The sequence below is a fragment of the Schistocerca americana genome, chromosome 3 (assembly GCF_021461395.2).
Source record: "Schistocerca americana isolate TAMUIC-IGC-003095 chromosome 3, iqSchAmer2.1, whole genome shotgun sequence".
Taxonomy (NCBI): domain Eukaryota; kingdom Metazoa; phylum Arthropoda; class Insecta; order Orthoptera; family Acrididae; genus Schistocerca; species Schistocerca americana.
Window position 1 is genome coordinate 694,811,186 of NC_060121.1, and position 25,808 is coordinate 694,836,993.

The window sequence follows — 25,808 nt, forward strand, 5'->3', positions numbered from 1 at the left end:
CTAAATATGTCTGGTTAATAGAAGAGGGGAAAAACGTCTTGCTCAAGGCAGATCACTTTCAAAAACAAATTTATTGTGAAATGTATGTGACATGGTGCATTCTACAGTTCTGTTAAAATTATCTCAGATTCATATAGTGATTCTTATGTCTTCAATTGATAAACATTACCCAAGCCTACCTATTACATTAACCTATTGTGTATCTGCTGTCAGCTCATCGAAGGAGTAATGAGGAATTTCTTGTCAAGTACATAACATGGTACTGTTATTATTTATACTTTTCATCATTACTGCAAAGGAAAAAGCCACAGTACCGCCAATAATGACATAAATTGCATATTTATTTTAATGAACAGCTGCTAAATTGAGCAACTTGGAAGCAGATAACCACAAAATAGTGAAGCAACTTCAATCACTTAATAGAAGCAAGTCTTCCGGTACAGACTGCATACCAATTAGATTCCTTGCAGCGTATGCTGATGCAATAGCTCATAACTTAAGTATCATATAGAACTACTCGCTAAAAGAAAGATCCACACCCAAAGACTGGAAAGTTGTGAAGGTCACACCAATATGAAAGGTAGCAGGAGTAATCCACTAAATCATAGACCCATATCATTAATATCGATCCACAGAAGGGTTATGGAACATATATTGAGTTTGAACATTATGAATTACCTTGAAGAGAACAGTCTATTAACACACAGTCAACATGGATTTAGAAAACATCATTATTGTGAAACACAACCACCTCTTTACACACACGGACTGTTGAGTGCTATTGACAAGGGATTTCAAATTGATTCCGTATTTCTAGATTTCCTGAAGGCTTTTGACACTGTACCATACAAGCAGCTTGTAGTGAAACTGCGAGCTCACAGAATATCGTCTCAGTTATGTGACTGGATTCATGATTTCCTGACAAAGAGGTCACAGTTCATAGTAACTGATGGAAAGTCATCGTGTAAAACAGAAATGACTTCTTGCATTCCCCATGGTAGTGTTATGGCCCCCTGCTGTTCCTCATCTATATAAACAATTTAGGAGACAGTCTGAGCAGCTGTCTTAGGTATTTTGCAGATGATGCTGTCATTTATCGTCTAATAAAGTCATGAGAAGATCAAAAATATATTGCAAAACAATTTACTAAAGATATCTGTATGGTGCAAAAATTGGCAATAGACCATAAACAATGAAAACTGTAACATCATCCACATGAGTGCTAAAAGGAATCTGTTAAACTTCGGTTACACGATAAATCAGCCAAATCTAAAGGCCGTAAATTCAACTAAATACCTAGGAATTAGAATTATGGACAAATTAATCTGGAAAGAACAGACAGAAAACGTTGCGGGGAAGGCAAACCACAGACTGTGTTTTATTGGCAGGACATTTAGAAAATGTAACGGATCTACTACCAGATAGGATTAGCAGAGTACATCAAGAAATTTCAAAGAAGGGCAGCATATTTTGTATTATCATGAAACAGGGGAGACAGTGTCACTGACATGATACAGGATTTGGGGTGGACATAATTAAAACAAAGGCTTTTTTCATTGCGGCAGAATCTTCTCATGATATTTCAATCATCAACTTAATCCCATGAATTCGAAAATATTTTGTTGATGCCGATCTACATAGGGAGAAATGAACATCATAATAAAATAAATGACATCAGAGCTCGCACAGAAAGATAAAGGTGTTCATTTTTTCTGTGTGCTCTTCGAGATTGGTATAATAGAGAATTATTGTGAAGGTGGTTCAATGAACCCTCTGCCAGGCACTTAAGTGTGGTTTGCAGAGAATCCATGTAGATGTAGATGAATGACTACAAAACAGAAAGGAGTGCCAGACAACATCTACATCTATATCTACATTCTGCAAACCACTGTGAGGTGCATGGCAGAGGGTATGTTCCACTGTACCAGGTATTATGGTTCCTTCCCATTCCATTCACATATACAGTGCAGGGAGAACTACTGTTTAAATGCCTCTGTGCAGGCAGTAATTATTGTCATCTTATCCTCACTATCCCCATGTGAGCAATACGTACTATATGCCTAGAATTATCATTTAAAGCTGGTTCTTGAAGCTTTGTTAATAGACTTGGGATAGTTTACATCTATGTTCAAGAGCCTTCCAGTTTAGTTTCTTCGGTATTTTGTGACACTCTCCCACGAATCAAATAAACCTGTGACCAGTCATGCAGCTCTCTCCTCTGTATATGTTCAATACCCACTGTTAGTCCTATGTGGTACACATCCCACACACTTGAGCCATATTCTAGAACCGGTCACACAAGTGATTTGTATGCTATCTCCATTGTAGACTGATTGCACTTGCCCAATATTCTACCAATAAACCAAAGTCTAACACCTGCTTTATCCACGACTGAGCCTATATGATCTTTCCATTTCATGTGTGTTACACCCAGGAATTTGTATGAGATGGCCAGTTCCAACAGTGACTCATTAATATTATAGTCATAGGATACTATGTTTTTTTTTTTCACTTTTTGAAGTGCAATATTTTACATTTCTGTACATTTAAGGCAAGCTGCCCATCTTTGCACCACTTTGAAATCTTATCAAATGTGACTGAATATTTAATAAGCATCTACCAGACATTACTCAATTATACATTACTCCATTATACATTACTCCATCATCTGCAAAAAGTCTGAGGTTACTATTAACACTGTCTGCATGGTCATTAACACACAACATGAACAGCAAGGGTCCCAACACACTTCCCTGGGGCACACCCGAAATTACTGCTACATCTGACAATGACCCTCCATCCAAGATAACATGCTGCATCCTCCCTGCCAGAAAATCCTCAATGCAGTCACAAATTTCAATTGATACTCTATATGCTCATACTTTTAACAATAAGCACAGGTGTGTTACCAAGTCAAATACTTTTCAGAAATCAAGAAATACTACATCTACCTGGCTGCCTTGATCCAAAGCTTTCAGTGTGTCACGTGAGAAAAGTGTGAGTTGGGTTTCGCATGATTGATGTTTTCGGAATCCATGACAATTGGCTTTGAGGAGGTCATTTTGTCAATATACAAAACAAATAAATGAAATCATAGCTGATTGTAAATTTCAGCTACCATCAAGAAATGCTGAAACATTTCAACAATAAAAGAGATGTAAAAAGTGATGGAAGTAAACTTGGTATTCACCCTCATTGGCAAGGAAGTGTTAGTGACCAAATCACATATAAAACTCATTCAAGTCATTATCACAACAGACATAACTTTGTATCATAACATATCAATGTTGGTAAATGGTAGCTGGCAAGGTCTAAAGAAACAATAACTAAAACTCTGTAACATTGTCTATGAGTGTGAGCTTTAACTGTGAAAATTATTCAAATGACTCCTCTGGCAATTTATTCCCCTTCTTTCACTTTCTGCTTTCTTGTATCTGACAACTGCACTTTTCTAAAGATTACATCTTTCAAGATGACAATGTCTAAACACACATGGTTGGAAATCACCAAGATTGGATTGACGAGTATGAGGGTGAAAAACGAATCTTCCCTGTGGTAAATAAAATGTTCCGCACTTTTGTCAAAGTCACCAATTTTGAATCAGTGAAGATGACTGACCTCTAAAATAGTATATCTTCCCTAACCTACACAACTGGCAAATTGACATAACCCACAGCCATTGCAGTCTTCATTTGAAATGATACATATATCACTGAATACATTAGTGAAGCATTTCCCGTGTGTCTCTTCTTTTATGGAGTATCTCACTGATATGACCTGACATCAGTCTCTTCTGATTAATGCTTCTCCTTCCTTACTCTGGTAACAACATTAATGCGCATTTTTTTATGCATCCACAATTCTGTCACTGTACTGAAGGGCAGCAAAGATGGAAGGTTTTCCCTTTCTCTCATTTGAGATGTCCTATCCCACACTGCATATGTTTTTGGACTGCTCACCTGTCTCCATTACAGCAGAACAGCAGAGTCTAAACAAAGATGCACTGAAATCCCACATAACTCATCCCACAGCAATGTGGAATTTGTACACTTGGAGTATGAGCATTGTAGGCTTTGGGAATGCAAAAGCGAGTGCTTCAATTTGCAAGATAATTCATTATTTTGCAGTCACAAAGCAAGGGTCAATCAATATTTATTTTTGATTCTCTGTTTATCTAACCATAGACAATCTTACTTTCAATAGCTAATATCTGTGAGATTGTCTATGGGAGTGAGCTTTAACTTTGAAAATTATTCATGCGGCCCCTTCAGCAATTCAATCCTCTTCTTTCTCTTTCTGCTTTCTCATACCTGACAACTGCTTTAATTGTAACTCTTGGTAATTAACACTTACTTTTTTCCCCTTCTTTTCCCTTCATATTTCCACAGTGCTTAAGTGGTAAGGATGTCATTCATTCGTAACTGTACCTGAAAGCTATTTTATAAAAAAAAATGACAGTTTTCACTGCCTGTCACAGAGAGCTTCCAAGGTGACATGTTTCTATTGTTTAGTGGAGTAAGTGCTATGATGAATATTTATGACAAAAGAAAATCCAGGCTGGTATAATGACAATATTCTTTACAACAGGTGTACCAAGTATGACTAAGTTCTGGATCTATGGCTTAGAGAAGCTACATTTCCTAAGTAGTCTCAATAATTATGGCTCTAGTTTTTTTCAGTGCTGTACTGTCCCTGAATTATTCCTCACTTATTTTTACATGGTTAGAAAAACTGCACGTTTTCTTGAAGATAAGTGAGATCATCTTTCAAATCATGGGTACGTGGTTGACCATTGTTGTTAGGAGTAAAATTTCTTTAATTTTCAATGTGATAGGGTCTGTACCTGTGATGAATTTTTTGAACAATTTCATGATGCCTTCAGTTGACATTCTCTTTATACAATTGTACAGTTTCGGCCTTACGCCATTTTCAAGTATCTAAAACAAAAGCATTATCCATTAGATACATTAGTGACACTTGTGATTTTCATTTTGGAACAAGTCACATCTGTAGATATACTAGGCGCAGTAAAACTTACTTTATGGATGATTTTTAGTTGTAAATTATGCCATCTATGTTGTTACTTCCACACAATAATAATAATAATAATAATAATAACAATAATAATAACAATAATAATAATAATTTTATTGTCATTCGGCCATTACAGCAATAGACAATGTCATATACATACTAAAATACAATTAATAGTTTGAAAGCAACAACAGGTTTGCTGTTTAACATTATAGTATTATATAACAGTTGATAAATTCTCTTATATCATAGAATGGGTGGAGGACTAGCCAGTCATGAATTGTTTGTTTGAATAATTGTTCAAGTAATTTTTGAACAGATTGAGGAAGATCATTAAATAATTTGTACCCCATGATTTCGTAGCTGTTGAGTGACTTTGACAATCTGTGGTAAGGAATATAGAGGCACCTATTCCTTCTTGTATTGTGGCTATGTACATTTTCTCTGGTTTTTGTTTCTGGTAATTTCTTCTTCGTATAAATTAGAACATAGTATATGTACAAGTTTATAACAGTCATGATTTTCTGTTCACAGAACAATGGTTTACAGTGTGCCTTATATGCAGAACCAGTAATTATCCTAATAGCTTTTTTTTTTTTTTTTTTGCAGTATTAATATGTCATGTACAGAGCTAGAGTTCCCCCACAAAATAATTCCATATGTTATTATACTTTGAAAGAATGAAAAATAGGATGTTCTAACATATTTTTCAGGAACACAATCCATAAGTCGCCTTAACAGGTAAATAACTCTTGACAATTTACCACTAATATATTGTACATGTTGACCCCAAGATAATTTATCATCAATGTGTACCCCCAAAAATTTGACGTAACTTGGGTCATCTGACCGAAGCTTGTCTCTAAGACTACAGACCATCTGCTGTGTTTTGTTTTCATTCAGCAGGAATCCATTTGCCTTGAACCAATAGGATGCTTGGTCAATTGTCTTTGCTGCACAAGTTTTAAGGCTATTGAAATCATCACTAGCATGAAGAAATGTTGTATCATCTGCATACAACACAGTGGTGGACTTGATAAATGACGGCAGATCATTTATCATTATCAGGAACAAAAAGGGGCCCAGCACAGATCCCTGCGGAACACCTACCTTGACTTGTTCTATACTCGACATTTCTCTCCCTACACAAACAACTTGCTTACGATTCTGAAGATATGATTTTATTAATTTAAGACTCTTATGTCTAATGCCATAGAATTCCAGTTTTTCTAGGAGTGACTTATGCTTTACACAGTCAAAAGCTTTGCTTAGATCACAAAATGTGAGTTGAGCATAGCCCTTATCCTCAAACACTTGATGTAAGTATTTGACTACAAAGTCTATAGCATCCACAGTAGACAACTTTTTTCCTAAAATCATACTGAGATTCACTAATTATTCCTAATTTTTCAAAATAGACAGATAGCTGTTGGTAAGTTACACATTCCAGTATTTTAGAAAAAGCTGGGACTACAGAGATTGGTCTGTAACTGGAAGGTGAGTCCATATCTCCCTTTTTATATATTGGAACTACCCTAGCCACTTTGAGTTCTTCGGGAAAATATCCATCAGATATGCATTTATTTATACAGAATGTTAAGGGGTACACAATATAGTCTATTACTTTCTTTAGTAAATTACAGGATATGCCATATATATATATCTACACTGTCTGAAGATTTCATCCGTTTTACAATGCTTAGGACATGACTAGGTGAGACCTTGGAGAACATAAGCGTACCTGTGTCTGTTGGTGTTCTGCAAACATTTTTAGAATGTAACTCTGATGAATTGATATCAGGTTTGATTATAGTATTTCCTACATCTTCAACAGATTTAATAAAGAAATCATTGAACTTTTGGGGACATATATTAATTTTTTTGCTTCTTACATCTTTAGCAACAACATTTATTAATTTCCATGCAGCTTTGCACTTATTTGTGGAATTATCAATGGTATTGAAATTATGTGCTTTTTTGGCTTCTACGATGGCTTTTTTATACTCATTCCTGCATTTTATAGAGGCCAATCTGGCATGTTCTGTTTTCTGATTGCTACATATATTGTGCAACACCATAACTTGGTTTTTCACATTTAATAATTGTTTAGAGAACCATGAATTTTGTCTGTTTGTAGCCCTGTTTGTAAAGCCTTTGTCAGTTAATTTGCATTTCTTTATGGGGATGTTGTCATTAAATTGTGTCAGAAATGTTTTAAAAAATCTCTCAAGTAATAGTTTCCCTGACAAATCAGCACTAAGACTATAACTTGTGTCACCATGACATTGGTTGAACCAGTCTCTCTCAGCAAGGGACCTACAGAGCTGAACAATTTTGTCATCTGTGACAGGTCTGGTGATCATAGCTTTTGGGACAGGCTTAGGAATATTATTATTATCAATACAGAACCTACTTGTATAGTTTAAAGATACAGAGTCACGATCTGAAAATGGAAACGTTGTAACATCGCATGATTCTTTTGTAGTTTTAAAGTTGACAAAAATATTGTCAAGACATGCTTTATCTCTTGTGGGCCTGTTATTGATTGAGTGCAAATTGCACTGTCTTAGAAGGTTTTTCAACTCAGTCACAGTATGTTTATGTGTTGTTATATCAAACTCTGCATTCAGATCTCCACCTATTACTATGTCATAATGCAACCATCTGGTCCCTCTTAGTACATCTAACAGCATGTCCAATTTTTCTAGAAATACATTGATGATACTCTTAGGTGACCTGTAAAGGGATACTATTACTAACTTAAGACTGTCCGTAACTATACCAGTGGCTTCAAAGTTCTGTTCCTCAAATAAATAATCTAGGTCCAACTTAACAATGGAGCAGCTGAATGACTGATTAATATATATTGCCACACCACCTCTTATATGCAATTTTCTACAGTAACTATTTGCTACATTATAGTTATCAAGTTTGACAACTGGACGTACACTCTCAGTAACCCAATGTTCACTCAGACAGAAAATATCAAATTTGTTATCTAGTCCAAAACTGTTTACAATAAATTCTTTATCTATTAGTCCTTGAACATTCAGATAGCAAATTTTAAGATCATAATTGTTGTTTATTTTAGACTGAAAGTTTTGGTGAGGTGTTATGAAATTTGTTACACTACTTATCTCGTGGGCTTCTTCATCTTGCTGCCTTCCACTAAAAAATCATTTAGACGGACAGGAGGTGCTGTTTTCCGTCTACCCATAACACATGATGCTGCTTCTCCTGGTGCAATTCTTGAAAGAAAAGTGCTCCTAAAATACTGTAAAACCTCTATAATATTATTTTATTAGCATAACATGGAGTCTTAGAAGCAACGACCTACATGGCATAATTTACTACTAAAAAATCACCCATAAAGTAAGTTATAACGCACCTAGTATATCTATAGATATGACTTCTTCCTAAACCAAAATCACTAATGTATCCAATGTATAATGCTTCCATTTTAGACACTTGAAAATGGCCTAAGGCCAAAATTGAACAATCGTACATGAAGGGAATGGCAGCTGAAGGCATCACGAAATGATCCATAAAATTTCTTTGTAAACATGTGGATGTAACCACAATTACGTATGGGTGTACATCATTCCCCTACATCAACCATGGCATCACGGAAACTGTGTACTGAAGACATGACAAGTAACATGCTCTATCAGCCATTGGACAAGTTGCCAAGTAATCTGGGATCAGCAATCAGAAACTTGTGGACTTTCATAATGAAGAGAGATGGTATAATTAAAAATAATATACAGAAATGATAGAATACGAAAATAAGAAAAATTAATTACTTGGGTTTGATCACCTGTTGAAGGAATACAAGTGGAATAAAACAGTGGAAAATCTAGGATGGAATAATGACAATATTATGAAAAGGATAGTTGCTACCAACCATACTGCGGAGATGTTGGAGATGTTGACTTGTACACGGGCACAACGAAAAAACTAAGTAAGCTTTTGGGGACACACACACGCACACGAAAGCAAGCACACCTCATGCACACACAACCGCCAACTCCAGCATCTCGAGCCGGAATTCCATTCTGGCCCGATGTGCTTGAGTTGGTGGCCATGTGTGCAAGAGGTGTGCTTTGTGTGTGTGTGTGTGTGTGTGTGTGTGTGTGTGTGTGTGGCCAAAAGCTACACACGAGTGTCTTTTAATCATGTCTGTCTGCAACTTGACACATCTTTATGGTAAGTAGCAATCTATCTTTTCCTATGTTGTTGATATTCCTACCTGGAGTTTCCATTGTTTGACTTTTAACAATGCAGAAATCCAAGTGGGATATTCAAATTTAGTATATCAAGTATTTCCAATGAATTGCCATTATTTGGCGCCTTTTTCTTGTGTAGCTTATACAGAACATATTGCATTTCAAACAAATTTGCACCAAAAAAACATGGGATATCAATCAACTTCCAGTCAACAAATGAAGTGGTGTGAATAATGTTCCTAAAAACTACAATTGTAAACAACCCAACACCGGGAGAGCAGTGATTCAACAAACGGTAGAAAGTTTGCCCAGAGCTGAAACATCTGACAGAGATATTTACTTCAATCAAGAATGAGACAGACTACAGTGATTCAATAACAAGAATTAAGGTGTGTTCAAGCAGTATTTGCCTCAGGAGCCAAAAAAACTGTGACTGAAAAGTATACGTTGAACCAATGGCAATGGCTTCATTTCTCAGTCTGAAATATTTATGGAAAACTATAGGTTCTGCTCGTAACTGCTCATTCCAAACAGCCAGGCAGCACAGTGCCTGATTTGAGCAGCACAATCAACAAAACTCAGACAGTCTACAAACTGTACTAATATTAACTTTTCAGATTGCTACCAAGCTTAACCCAGCATGAAGTGCAGTGGACACTGGCACTGTTGCCACCATTCTGTGTTGTCTTAACGGCACCGAGTTGTGTTTCTCATGTCATGAACTCTGTATGCCGCATCTGCTTTCAGACATAAAGGCAGATGGCGTGCTAAATACAGTGCTGTCTTCTAATGAAGTCATGCTAGGTTTGTAGTGAGGGGAAAACTCTCAAGTATTGGATGAGTAACTTCAATTTATACTGATTCAACTCTCTCCATCTGTTACAGCTCAAAGTGTCTTTAAGGAGTGCACAAATAATACTGAAAAATCTCTTCATGAAAGAGCTGTGAAAATACTTATGAAAGAACTGGAAGGGAAGCATTCCTTGAGATAAGTTTCCTCTGGTTGGAAAGTAACTTTTATCAATGTAATGTGTATATAACTGTAGGAACTAATCTTAATATAATTTTCTGCACATACATAACTTTGTGTGAAAATGCAATGAAAAAAATTCAAAAGATGCATCATGGGAATATTGTACTGCTGAACATTAATTGTGACTTAAACATTTTCACAAAGCAGCATCATAGGTTTTAAATAAAATTTCTGGTAAAAATGTCACAGCATGTTTCTTTTCACATGTGTTGGTAGCATATTGTAGAATTTTTAACATGCAATTTAGTAAGTGCTCATAAAACTTTGCTGAACAGCAATTAAATGTCAACTTTTGTCTTGCTGCAGTTCTGTCAACAAGAGAAAGGAGATTCTTTTGTATCAGACTGATCATTATTCATGTTATGACTTAGCTGACAAAAAGTATCAACTGCTGCAGTTGAACAGTGTCGCAGACAATAATTCAACGGCTTCCGCATCGTAGGAGTATAATGTACACAAAACCACATCATTACCCTATTCAGTGTAGACACATGAATGCATAACACCTCAAGCAAAAGATTCACCACAAAACTTATACTTTTTGATTTGTGTTAATTTCTACAGTGCAGACAAAAATGCATCTCTATCTGTATGAATGGAATTCTATGAATGAGACTCGCTGCAAGTGATATTTAATTTAAAGTATCTTTATAACCAAATTTAACTGCATTGAAAGCACGTGAGCTATTCCACACATCGAAATCCACAGTCAGTGTTGCAACAGAAACTGGTTTCAGATTTATGAGTTCTCATACCACAATCTAAGTTGTTCTCGTACTGGCTTTTGTTTACTGCTGCATTATGTAATTGTATTTATCTTTCAAATAGCTGCTGCTACTTCATTTCACAGTAAGCACAGCATGTTTTTCAAGGAGTCGAGTAATCTAACTATACATTAGCTAGTATTGATTTCCTTCAAATACTACAGTGGGTTAATATTCAATTTTTTAGTGAAAATTAAGGTTTATTTTCTCACAGTGTATTACAGAAAACATGTTTCAAGTATTTTGACTAAAGTCATAAAGCTATGACATGTCTGTTTTCCTTGTTTGCCTCTAGGGAAGTTGGTAGACTACAGCTGTTATGGTCTTCACATAGCCTCACTAGCCAACAGAAAAGTTAAATAATATTGTCTAGTTTTCTAAACAACAATGATGAATAAACGTACATGGTGCAGTTGGTGTGCGAATGATGTCAGCTCCTGGCCTTTTGACTTGTCCACCTGGCCTGTTTGGGTCAGGTGTATATCTAGGATCACCATTACTTCCTTGCGTCCCGTTATCTGATCCATCTGGTATCTTGTATCCTGGATGGTAAACTTTCAAAATAAATATATAGTTAGGTATGTTACTCTGGATATAAAAACATGCAGACAATATAACACACACACACACACACACACACACACACACACACACACACACACACACACACACACCCCTAAGATGCCTTTCTGGCTCACTCAATCTCTATTTCTCTACCCACTGTTTACAATTTCCTGCCTGTAATTATCTCTCTCACATTACCCAATCTGGTTACACTTTTAAGTTCACTATTAATAAACTCTTGCTGGTTGTAGCCTGTAATACTAATGTTCATGTTTAATTTCAATCATTGACAAGAATACATATTTTTTTGCATAGCAGTTATAATTTTAAAAAAAAACTGTTTAAACATTAAGCTGAATTGTAAAGCACATTAGTTATTTATTAATTTTGTAGTATTGAAATGTCCTTGCAGTAGTGCCATTTTTGAAAACTGTGTATGCTGAATAAGTGGGAGTCACTGCACTGTGACGTCATACACAAAAGAAGCCTATTACATTCACAGGTGAACCACATATTTTAACAAAATTCTACATACATTCTTCTGTAATCTTGAAAGTGTACTGTAGATTGCCACAGTAGCAATACTATAAAAGACAGAGGACAGATTTTATTATCAACTTTTTCATTTCTTTTGCTGTTTTTGTTTACCAAGAATAGCCACAATAGCTATCATGAAAATATCACTGAGTCACCACAGAAATCATCCTTAAACACTGGACGAACTTGTGTGGCCCATTGGTCAAAGAGTGTGACAGTTTTGAGCAGCAGTTTCTCGACCACTTTGTGGACAGTATGCAAGGGGGAACCTAAGCATCTTCCAATGTATTGAATACAGCAATGTAGCACTGAACGTTTTCCAGTAATGGATTTTGATACAGACAGAAGTACAAATATGTGCACTTTTGAACATATTTCTTTTATTTTTGGTTATTGTTTGATTTTATTTTGCAATATAGTTATTGTTCAGATTCATAAGACTTACTTTTTCATTTACTGCTTGCCTCAACTGAGTGCAGACATGTTCAAAGATATGCACGTGGTGCAAAACTCTTTTTCAGTTCAGAATGAGATTTTCACTCTGCAGCGGAGTGTGCGCTGATACGAAACTTCCTGGCAGATTAAAGCTGTGTGCCCGACCGAGACTCGAACTCGGGACCTTTGCCTTTCGCGGGCAAGTGCTCTACCAACTGAGCTACCGAAGCACGACTCACGCCCGGTACTCACAGCTTTACTTCTGCCAGTACCTCGTCTCCTACCTTCCAAACTTTACAGAAGCACTCCTGCGAACCTTGCAGAACTAGCACTCCTGAAAGAAAGGATATTGCGGAGACATGGCTTAGCCACAGCCTGGGGGATGTTTCCAGAATGAGATTTTCACTCTGCAGCGGAGTGGGCGCTGATATGAAACTTCCTGGCAGATTAAAGCTGTGTGCCCGACCGAGACTCGAACTCGGGACCTTTGCCTTTCGCGGGCAAGTGCTCTACCAACTGAGCTACCGAAGCACGACTCACGCCCGGTACTCACAGCTTTACTTCTGCCAGTACCTCGTCTCCTACCTTCCAAACTTTACAGAAGCTCTCCTGCGAACCTTGCAGAATCTCATTCTGGAAACATCCCCCAGGCTGTGGCTAAGCCATGTCTCCGCAATATCCTTTCTTTCAGGAGTGCTAGTTCTGCAAGGTTCGCAGGAGAGCTTCTGTAAAGTTTGGAAGGTAGGAGACGAGGTACTGGCAGAAGTAAAGCTGTGAGTACCGGGCGTGAGTCGTGCTTCGGTAGCTTAGTTGGTAGAGCACTTGCCCGCGAAAGGCAAAGGTCCCGAGTTCGAGTCTCGGTCGGGCACACAGCTTTAATCTGCCAGGAAGTCTCTTTTTCAGTTGTTACATGACTTACTTAACCTTGTGTGAACTCTTGCAAAAAACTTCAAGTGTTACATTGGTGCCACAAAGAGACAAAATACAAATGTATATACTTCACATAAATGAACCCTAGATTTACAAACATGTTATTGACAAGGATATCAATGAGGTACTGAACATTTGGTTACCTGGTATATAAGATACTACTAAATATTATTGTAACTGTTGAAATAACTTACAGGAGTGCAGGCAGGTAATCTCAACAACAACTGCCAATATTTCAATGATGAACACCCTGTCATTATCAATCCCCAAGATGAAATGCTGAGGTGTTCACCTGTCATAATATCGGCAGTAGTTGAGGTCATCGTCTGGCTGCATTCCTAGAAGATAACTGAACATTTGATATACTGGGATAAGCTCAAGTTTCACTATTGTAATTGCGTTACAGATCTTCCATTTTAGTCCATTTCACTCACTTTCTCAGTTACTTGGCACACCATTTAATTAAGTTGTTTATTTTCCATACATAGTATTTGTATTTCTAGATACTGGTTTCCAAATGTATGTTCTTCCCAGTCCATTCATCACACATTTATCATTTTAAGCTCATTTCAACAAAATATTGTATGGATTCAGAAATAAGAAATGAGACAGGTGTAACTTCAACAGTTATACAAATGATTTTAAACTTCACATCATTCCATAAACTACCACTGAGCATCTTACTGGCACTACTACTGTCATGAATTGGCAGCATACCACATACCTTGTGCACTTCAAATCAGTGTGAATAATTTTGCACAAAATATAAAAACAAACAGAACTAAGTCAACACACTGAGCATTAAAGCTGCAGAGAAGCAGCATAAATGTACGAATACTATGGCATGCCAGTACTATGCGAAGAAGGAAATGCTAAAAGGTGGAAGGAATATATAGATGGTCTTATAAGAGAACCAAACTTGAGGAAAATATATAAAAATGAAGTAAGTGAAGATGGAGATGTGATACTGCAAGAAGAATTTGACAGAGCACTGAAAGACCTGAGTGGAAACAAGGCCCCTAGGATAAGCAACATTTCCTCCGACTTATCATGATCCTTGGGAGGGCCAGCAATGACAGAACTACTGCACCAGGGTTACAATATATGTGACACTGATGAAATACCTCTAACTTGAAGAAGAATACAACAACTCCAATTCCAATGAACACAGGTGCCGACACAGTAGAGTACTACTAAACCATCAGTTTAATAAGTCATGACTGCAAATATTGACACATATAACATACAGATGAACTCAAAATCTAGCAAAAGCTGACCTTGTGGAAGGTCAGTTTGGGTTCCAGAGAAGTGTAGGAACATGTTTTACCTCAGAAGATAAGTTGAAGAAGGGAAAAACCTACGTTTATAGCATTTGCAGATACAGAGAAAGCTCTTGACAATGTTGAGTGGAACAGACTCTTTAAAATTCTGAGAGCAGCAGGGATAAAATACAAGGAGCAAAAGGCTGTTAAACAACTTTTACAGAAACCAGACTGCAGTTGTAAGAGTTGAAAGGTATGGAAGGGATATAGTAGTTGAGAAGGAAGTGAGACTGGGTCGTTGCCTATCCTCGATGTTACACAAACTGTATATTGACCAAGCAGTAAAGAAAACCAAGGAGAAATCTAGGAAGGGAATTAAAGTTCAGGGAGCAGAAATAAAAACTTAGCACTTGTTGAAGACTTTGTAATTCTGTCAGGGATGGAGAAAGACTTGGGAGAGCAGTCGAATGGATAGTGTCTTGAAATGGTATTGTAAGATGAGCATTAACTAAAGTAAAACAATGGCAATGGAATGCAGTCAAATTAAATCAGGCAGTGTTAAGGAAATTAGATTAGAAACTGAGACATTAAAAGTAATACACGAGTTTAGTTATTTGGGTAGCTAACTAACTGATGATGGCCGAAGTAAAGATGTATAGAATGGAGACTGGGAACAGCATGAAAAGTGTTCTGAAGAAGAGGAGTTTCTTAACATCTGATATAAATTTAACTGATAGGAAGCCTTTACTGAAGGTATTTGAGCCTGGAGTGCAACGTGGTATGCAAGTGAAATGTGGACAATAAGCAATTCAGACAAGATGAGCATGAAGCTTTTGAAATATGCTGCTATAGAAGAATGTTCAAGACTAAATAAGTGGATCAAATAACTAATGAGGACGTATTGGATCTAATTCGGGAGAAAAAATTTTGGCACAACTTGATTAAAACAAGGGATCGGTTGATAGGACACATCCTGAGGTGTCCTGCACCAATTTGGTAATGGAGGGAATTATGGGACACCAAAAACTATTGAGGGAAAACTAAGCATGAAGGTTGCAGTAGTTATTCAGAGATGAATGGCTTGCACAGGTAGAGTAACGTGGAGATCTGCATCGAACCAGTCTTCAATCTGGAGACCACGATAATAACTCTGCACCCACAAAAAATATATTTGCAATTAGAATTTTTCTGCAAGGTAGAATATCAATTGTTAGTGATCATACTCTACCACTACATATTGTATACCCATGCCCATTCAATAGTACTGCAAAATTTTGTGGTCACTGTGTCAATAGAAATTCTGAGTGGTGTTTACACATTGGGATGTGTAAAGGAGTTTGCTCTTATTCAGGGTGTTTATAAATGAATATCGAGGTTTTAATGCTTTATAATATTTATTATATTAAACTTACAGTTGTAAATGATATGTCAAATGAAAGAGCACCTCAAACAGTTATACCAAAAACCTTATAAACATTCAATGTGAGCACCATTTGTCACACAGCATATATCAAGTCTATAGCCAAGTTCTTCCCAAACGACAATGACAGGGCTTGCTTTGCATGGCCTCCATGTTCACCCGACCTAATTCCATGCGATTTTTTCCTTTTGGGCTTCGTGAAGGATTGTGTGTACATGACTCCGCTACCAGCAGACCTCCCTGAATTAAGAAACCAGATTGAAGCAGCTGTTGCTACAATCACTGAAGACACACTTATCAACATTTGGGAAGAACTCGGCTAAAGACTTGATGTGTGCCGTGTGACAAATGGTGCTCACATTGAACATTTATAAGGTTCTTGGTAAAACTGTTTGAGTTGCTCTTTCATTTGACATATCATTTATAACTGTAAGTTTAATGTAATAAATATTATAAAGCATTAAAACGCCGATATTCATTTATAAACACCCTGTATATCTTCAACTTTATCAAATATCATCTTCAATAACAGGATCCCATAATTCACATACATTTCATGACTAATTGCCCTGACTGTGCATACCCTGCCCCCATTTCTGCAGTATTGTATTCTGGTGTGGACAGATTAACTTCATTCTTATACTGTGATTATAATTTCTATTTTCATCTACCATCTCCATACCAAACATTGAAAAAAAATTGAACAATAACTGAACTTCCCAATAAATTATTATTGAGTGCCATACACTTCTTGACAACTGAGAATGTCTTCCTAACCCACTCAAAGTTTTTACTTTTGCAATATCTTTCTGCTACTATCCAACCTCATTAAGACTCTTCTATACATTGTGCTGAAGTTAAACCTGGAAGAAAGGACATAAAACAGAACAGCTTAGTCACAGTCTAAGGACTGTTTTCAGAACGAATTCCCTGTCCAGCATAAAGTATTAACCTGCAACAACTTTCATTACATTGTACAGTCTGCTACAATCTGAAAGAATGACTGTGGAATCAATAATTATTTTTACAAGATTAAAAGAAGTGTCACTTTTTTGGCACAAAACCTGATTGTAGGCATCATCTTCTGCACATGCTATAAAGGGGTGTTTCACCAAAGGTTAACAGTATATTTTTTTCCAAATTTATGTGATAATTTGTTTCGTGATTTTTAATTTAGTATAGCCTTCCTAATGGAATGAACCAGTAAGACACTAATATAATACTTCCACATACAACTACACTTTTAAATATGATACAAAAAGTAAAAGTTCACCTGTTGGTCCTGTGGTGTCAGGGCGACTACAACACATGCCCATGTTGAATGTTATGTTGTTATGGACTCGAGGAGCCAGATATCAGACCTAGTGCCTCATGCTTCTAGCAGGATGGCACATTACATCTAATGCTGCACCACTTTTCATGCTGCATTGCGTGCTGTCAGTTTGCTGGTAGCTATAAAAATAATTTCAATGTCACTGCAATGCTTACTGAACTATTTTAGTGAATGTAGGGTAATACTGAAATTTTACATAATGGTTGGTGGATATGTGAGGAAAAAAGTTATTTAAGACAGAATTTATCTTAGCATGTGACAATTTAAAATAAAGATTGAAGTTTCAGCACTATTGCAAAGAACAGGTAAGTCTGCTTTAAAACTGTTTCACCTGCAGTAAAAATGTTAATGCAATTCAATAATGAATGGATTTTTACAATTACTTAAATGTGTTTTTATTTACTCTTTAATATTATGCATCCCAAATTTCAAACATTTAAATGAGCCAAATGAGTCCAGGCTGCAAAATATGTTCCCGACTCAGAATATTTCCTAAGATTCTGTAACAAATTGATGACAAGGATAATGGACAATAGTTTTGTGGATCACTTCTACTACCCTTCTTGTAGTCAGATGTGATATGTGCCTTTTTTGGAGAATTGGGCATTTTTTTTATTTATTTATTTATTTATTTTTTTTTTTTTTTTTTTTTTTTTTTTGTTCGTGGGATCTATGACAGTTTATAGTTAGAAGAGGGGCTAACTCAGCCACAAATTCAGTATATAATCTGAATGGGGTTCCATTGGAGCCTGGAGCTTTGTTCAGTTTCAACAATTTCAGCTGTTTCTCAACACCACTAACACTAATACTTACTTCAATCATCTTTTCAGTGGTAAAGGGATTAAAGTGGGGCAATTCTCCCGGGTTTTCCTTGTAAAGGAACATTTGAAAACAGAGTTAGGCATTTCAGTTTTTGCTTTGCTGCCTTCAGTTTCAGTTCCTGTCTCATTCACTAGGTACTGGACACTAACTTTGGTGCCACTAACAGTCTTTACATAAAACCAGAATTTCTTTGGATTTTGTGAAATGTCACTTGACAATATTCTGCTACGGTAGTTACTGAAGACATCATGCAGTGCTCTCTTGACAGCCAAACACATTTCATTCAGCATCTCTCTATCTATAGCCTAAGCCTTGTTTTACACTTGTGACGCAGCATTCTCTGTTTTCTTACAAGTTCCTTTATAGTGACCGCATACCATCGAGATTCCCTCCCATTATGAACCTATCCAGTGCATGGTCAACTATTCTTTTAAACTTGAGGTGGAGATCCTCTACAAGCTCCTGACCTGTGCTGAAAGTTTCAATTTCCTCTTTGAGATACAACACTACTGATTTTTTATCTAGTTTACTAAACAATATATAGCTTTCTAATTGTTTTAGTTGTCCTTTGTACTTTGGTAATCATTGTTGCCACAACTGCATCATTGTCACTGACACCAATGTGCATGTCCTCAAAGACGTCAGGTCTCTTTGCTGCCATTAGATTCAATATACTTGCATCATGAATGACGTTCCTAACCATCTCTTCTCGGTAGCTCTCAGAAAATGCATTTAGTAAAGTTTCACAGAATGTCTTATCATGCCCACAAATAACAAAACTAATGTTTCCAGTTTTTTGTTGGATGGTTAAAGTCTCCACTGATGATTGTAGTATGACTGGGGAACTTACATAAAAGTGAACTGAGGTTTTCTCTAGACTCTTCAGTTACATCAGGAGCCGAGTCTGGGCAATAGAAGTATCCAATTACCATTTTATGCCCATCTCTGAAACTGAGTCTTGCCCAAACCATCTCACATGCAGCTTCAATTTCTATCTCGGTGGATTTGAGTTTCGTGTCCACTGTGACAAATACACCACCCACATTTCCCATTTGCCTATCCTTTCGACATACACTCAAATTCTCCCCAAAAATCTAACTGCTATCAGTTTCAGGTTTGCCACTGAGTTACCGCCTCTTCTCACTATAATCTACCATAGATTCCTCGAACAGAAAACCGTGCCCAGTTCTTGGAAAAAGGCACAGGTCATACCCTTCTACATGAAGGGTAGTAGAAGTGTTCCACAAAATTACCATTCAATATCCTTGAAATCAATTTGTGTAGAATCTCACAACATACTCTGAGCACAAATGTAATGATGTATCTTGAACACAATGACTTTCTCAATGCCAACCAGCATGGATTTCGAAAACTTCAGTCACGTGAAACTCAACTCCCACTTTTCTCACATTACATACTGAAAGCTTTTGATCAAGGCAACCATGTTCCAAAAACCATATGACTCAGTACCACACCTACGCTTATTGTCAAAAGTATGATCATAGGGGGAATCAAGTGAAATTTGTGACTGGACTGAGGACTTTTTGGTAGCAATAATACGCATGTTATCTTGGATGGAGAGTCATCATGACATGTAGAAGAAACTTCAGGTGTGCCCTAGGGAAGTGTTGGGACCCTTCCTGTTCATATTATATATTAATGAACTTGCAGACAATATTAATAGTCAACCAGGCTTCTTGCAGATGATGCAGTTAGATAATATCCATAATGAGAAAAGCTGCATAAATATTCAGTCAGATCTTGATGAGATTTCAACGTGGTGCAGAGACTGGTGACTTGCTCTAAATGTTTAGAAATGCAAAATTTTGCACTTCACAACAGGAAAAAATGTAGTATCCTATGACTATAATCTGCTGGAATCTGACAACTCATATAAATACCTGGGTGTAACACTTTTAGGGATATGAAATGGAATGATCACACAGGTTCAGTTGTGGGTAAAGCAGATGGTAGACTTCTGTTTATTGGTAAAATACTGCAATCAGTCTCAAAAAGAGATTTCAATCAGTTTACAAAAGAGATTGCTTACAAATCACTTGTGCGACCAGTCCTAGAATATTACTCAAGTGTGTGGGACCCTTACCAAATAGGGCCACCAGGGGATATTGAACGTGTACAGAGAGGGCAGCACGGATGCTCACAGGTTTGTCTTATTCGTGTGTGTGTGTGTGTGTGTGTGTGTGTGTGTGTGTGTGTGTGTGTGTGTGTGTGTGTGTGTGTCACAGAGGTAATGAAGGAACTGAACTGGCATACTCTTTAAGACAGACATACTTTATCAGAATAGTCTGTTAACGAAGTTTCAAAAGCCAGCTTTGGACGGTTACTCTAGGAACATACTATAACCCCTATGTATCACTAACAAAGGAATTGTGAGGATAAGACAAGAATTATTACTGCACACACATTGGCATTCAAACAATCATTCTCCCGCACTCCAAATGTGAATCGAACAGAAACACACCCAATAACTGGTACAATGGGGTGTCTCCTCTGCCGTGCACCTCACTGTGGTTTGCAGAGTATGGATGTAATAATTCCTATTGAAGCCAATGTAAATACTGTGCCCTCTTTTCCATTGTGTGTGCACCTGGTATGACAAGTGACAATTAGATCTCTAAATTCTTCTTGGTAACATTCATTCATTTCCCAAACAAACAATTCCAACAATCCACAACATCATATGAAGAGGAATTTTCTATCTTTAGTGTCAGTTGTACAACAGAACATGTGCTCACTCAAGGCAGAGAGAGCTCAACAGGTTAATGACAACACTCACTCCAGCAGGTGCCCCCAAAAACAAATAAAGAGATATGGAATGTCAAAAACTGTTGCTTCTATGTCAAAAATCTCGGGAAGATAAAGTGATTTAGAGAAAAAAGGAAGGAAGATTAGAGCTTAATGTTCCATCAACATCACAAAAAGGCACTCACTTAGTTAGGACATTAATGTAGAAAGAAACAGAACATTTTTCAAAGGAACTATCCAAGCATTTACCTCAATCTGTTTAAGGAAAACACAGAAAAACATAAATCTGGATTGCCAGAGGAAAGGAGAAGAATGACTTGTACATCAGGAAATACATCCCTTCTAATTGACAGTTTATTCGTACAGTCATATTTAATCAGTAATTTAAAGAAACATATCTAAAGAAGTTGGTGTTCAAGTACACTGTAAGAAGTCAACAATGAAAATGTCTTAGGATCGAACAGCACTATACACCCACATCTACATCTACATCTACATCTATTCCATCCTCAGTTGCTACTACAAGCATCTCACCTCAAAGAGTCTCACTTTTACCTACACAAACACTGGCTAGCTGAGGGAACCAGCACTACCTATCATCAACTACAATAAGTAAATTACTGTTCAGCATATACCTCTCTTCTTATTGGTTGTTATAGACAGAAGTTTTTGATAGCATTTAATCGGCAAAAGTAGTTCTTTACTTAAGCCTATGACATGGCTGGTCCCCAATCAACCTGAAACAGTGGAAAATCTAGAGCTCAAACCAAGGAAAAGAAAATCAAGTACCAGTAGACTTTAAAAAAGTGATACCAAATATAAAGGCTGGTGTTCAAATGTTCACCAGTAGCAAAAAAAGTAACTGGCTAAAACTGAACCACTTCAACCAAACATTGAAAATAGGACCAAAGAATAATGATAAAGCTGTTCAAACAGGTTAGAGGAATGCAGCCAAGTAAGTTATTTGAACATTTAATACGCCAACAGAAGCTAAAGTTTCACGAAGATTTAAATACTGACAAATGTCACTTATTATTTTACGACTAAAGGGAGGCTCTGGCAAACATTTAGCAATTTCTAGGATTGACATAAAATATAAATGGTGTCATTAAAATGCAACAATTTCTCTGCACACAAACATAACTTGAATTTAACTTCAGAACTCGTACCTACCACTCACTGTGAAAAGCATCTATAATGGAAAGAAATAATGAGAAATTTACAAGAAACCAAATTATAATGGTTAACAAAATATTTATTCACTGCTTTATTATACCCTGAATTTAATTATTTTCAGGTTATGTCAACATAAAGAGTGTAATCGAACATTGTGATGCCTGAGAATGTACAACTAAAATTTGGTATGCTCATTGTTTCATACTGCATTTTTTGCACAATAAATTCTATGCAATTCATAATAAGTGCACTGTCAGAACACTCACTAGTTTTGATGTAACAACTACAAAATGAAGGCAAATATATTTAACATCTTCAAACAAGAAATACAGTGTTAGTTCCACTGAATAAAGATGAGGCAGCAAAGCAACAATGATCGTTTTGCAGGAAGCAGCATACTTTTGCCATCAGTTATTTAAGGAAACATACTCATTGATTTTAATTGCTGTACTATTAAGAATCGAACTGATTATCCAAATGATAAGCACTTGAAGCAATGTCAATCAATGGATAACATTGAAACCTACATCTGTATAACATACATGTACTTCAAGAGGTCTTGTTCAGTAAGTTGTGCATATTGACACATGATTACAAAACAGATATGTAGAACAGAGAATATACAACCTCTACCTGAAACAAATGCGAATATTCATCTGCCACAGTCTTCTAGATGTCAGATGGAAAAGAAAGATACTTTCACTTGGTTACTAAGCAATGCCATCCGAAGGGTTAACTCTGTATGTAATGTGATTCCAAGAGGCATGGCTTGAGACATGCTACGAATAACGGTGGGTACTGAACTTAAAGATGATGATATTAAACTTTAAAAACAGCAAAGCTAATTAAGGGTCTAAAAAATGCATACCGAAACTACTTATGAGTATAGTAATAGCAGCGTTCACCGAACCCAAAACTGGTTATAAGGTAAAAAAAATAACAACACAGAGCTTAAGCGAATACCGCACATATGGCAGTGTGGGGTCGGGATACAATAATCACACGCAAGTGACGCAACAACTGCGAAGACGGCGGGGAAGGAAGGACAACAGCTACTGTCGCGGCAGGAAGCGATTGTACTTCCGTGACCAGCCCGTACTCTAGTACACAAGCGCGGATGTTGCATTCTGGTGATTTCAAATATTTCACAAGACAGCCAGACGGAGTGAGAACTACTCTGTCGCTCACTGTCTTCGCACATTCTGTATCTAGTCGTAGGTAGTGCCTACACCGAAACCGTGAACTTCCCCTAAAAAAGCGGTGCATCGCGACATAAGCGTCCCAGAGACATCAGCGGAAAGGGTTGCCTAAGACGTGTGGAAAAAGACAATGCGTTGGTGAATTGAATTAACTATTAAAAACAGCTTTATATGCGGTATTTACTGTCACTAAATAGATACGGTAGTTTCGATCGACTAACAAAGAGTAGGCAATTGCAACTCGTAAAATACTTTCGGTTGGCTATATGACTTTTCAATATTCTCTTTTATATCACCAATAGCTCATTAACAGTTCTGCTGATGAGTGTGTGCAAAATATTAATTACCGTGTGCCACAATCATAGATACAACCCATACGATTCACATCTACGTTACGCAAAAAAACAAGGTTAAACGCTAAATGTACTGTCATGCACGTACGAAACTGTATTATGGCTTTTCTTTAGCTTATCTGCATGCATTTTACTTACAACTAATTGTGTCGACACACAATCACTTCACCTAGAATATCGTTTGCATTCATAATTATTATAAAAGGTGACATGCATGAACAATGAAACTTCCAACTAATGTGAACAGTTACTGTACACGGCGTAACGTCAACAACACAAGTAATTTATTCCTTAGTGTAATCACATACTAAAAAAATAGCCACCAAAAACATTACAGTAGTTATACCTTTTTGTCACTTGTAAACATCACACTACAGCCACAAAACTTAAACTTTATGAAACCTTACACTCGAATGTACTCCATGGATAGGGTTACCATCCGTCCGACCCAACTTGTACAGATTTTGCAAAATAAGCACACGACGCCACTGTGAAAGGAGTGGCTGGCTCTGAGCACTATGGGACTCAACTGCTGTGGTCATCAGTCCCCTAGAACTTAGAACTACTTAAACCTAACTAACCTAAGGACATCACACACATCCATGCCCGAGGCAGGATTCGAACCTGCGACCGTAGCAGTCGCACGGTTCCGGACTGTGCGCCTAGAACCGCGAGACCACCGCTCCTGAAAGGAGTATTTTCGTTGATGTCAGCCCAGCGGACTGATTGAGAAATCGACTGCTTGCAGGGAATCAATCTTACAGCGCCAGTTCAGCTACAGGCTGACAAGTATGCGAGTTCTATAAATACGTAAAGGGGAAAAAAGACTTGCTGAAAATGATGAAATCTTCCGAAAAATATGGTGTACCAACTACTTTTTGCCGCAACAAGTTCAATGTAATTGTGCTCTAAACAAAAAATATATTAATGACGCGTCCATGAAGAGGTAATTAGACATACAGGCGTGCAATCCCGGATAGGGCTAGGAGGAAGAAGGAAATCGATCACGTTCTTTTAAAGGAAGGCATTCTCCTTTACTGAGGAAAACAAGCGAGGATGTCCGGACGGGGCGCACAAAGTGTGAATCACTGGATTTTAAATTGCAGCACGGTTCCTTTTTAGAGTCCACTGGATCAAGGAAACCGCGTAAGTGTGTAGTTCATGACTCACAGAATGAGCCGTGACGGCTCCAGTTCATTTTACTCTGACTTCTCCATGGCTTCCTTCATTGGTGCTCCGATAGGCGGCCCCATTTTAACTTGCAATTTTCGTAGATGATCGCTGGCTTAGAGTGTCTGAAGTAGGCCGGCAGTGGGTTGAGAGTGGAGAACGGGCAGGAGGGGTGCAGCGTAAGGGTATCTATCACGCATGGGTTTTCGCGCGCAACGGTTCCTTCAGCCGTTAGTTCTGTATGTGCCGAGATCGACTTAGCACTCTTTTCTGTAGTGCTAATCTCACTGCTGTATGGATGGTGTCCTACTACGCCCTTGAGTAGACTTGTACTTCCCTGTTTATCCATGCTGTGCGTACCTGGACGCTTGCAGTTTAGCCCCATCGTTTTCGCGTATGCGAGGATCATTACTGGAAAATTTTGTGGTCAGTATTGCCCGCGCTCTGATGTCTGTTCCTCTGTTGTTGTTGGCTTTCGACCACTGGAACATTTTAATTTGCTGTGATTAATCTTGGCCGCAACCGTACTGCACATCTGCATTTATTTCATCGGTGAAATTTGGGGTGTAAATTAGTGACTGTCCCTGTGTATCGCTGAGACCTTTACTTGCTGTGGATTACCAAGGCCATAAACCGTGCAGCACTTTCAAATTCAGTGGTTTACTCGTGAAACTTCACTTTCACCTCACGTGAACGGCAGTTTGCTGTTTGAGCTTTCGTGTTTAATGAAGTTCTCAACTCAGTTTTATTAACTAGGGCTCGAGCCGTGCGGCATAATCCCTAT

The 25,808-nt window shown here is 37.4% G+C and overlaps 1 protein-coding gene across 5 annotated transcripts in view; it reads right to left on the minus strand.

Annotated features, from left to right (window-relative positions):
• Positions 1–25,808, minus strand: part of LOC124605681 (tyrosine-protein kinase Src64B) — a 262,399-nt gene that overhangs the window by 112,252 nt on the left and 124,339 nt on the right. For 3 of the 5 annotated variants that reach the window (XM_047137537.1, XM_047137534.1, XM_047137532.1), the window contains exons 2-3: positions 17,479–17,657; positions 11,462–11,611 (exon numbers count right to left, since the gene is read on the minus strand). In XM_047137537.1, coding sequence (XP_046993493.1) covers positions 11,462–11,611; positions 17,479–17,521 — 193 coding nt within the window. In that variant the 5' untranslated portion in view covers positions 17,522–17,657. Of the gene's footprint in view, positions 1–11,461; positions 11,612–17,478; positions 17,658–22,935; positions 23,224–25,808 lie in introns of those variants that run through there. The other 2 variants (XM_047137533.1, XM_047137536.1) reach the window with 2 other exon arrangements.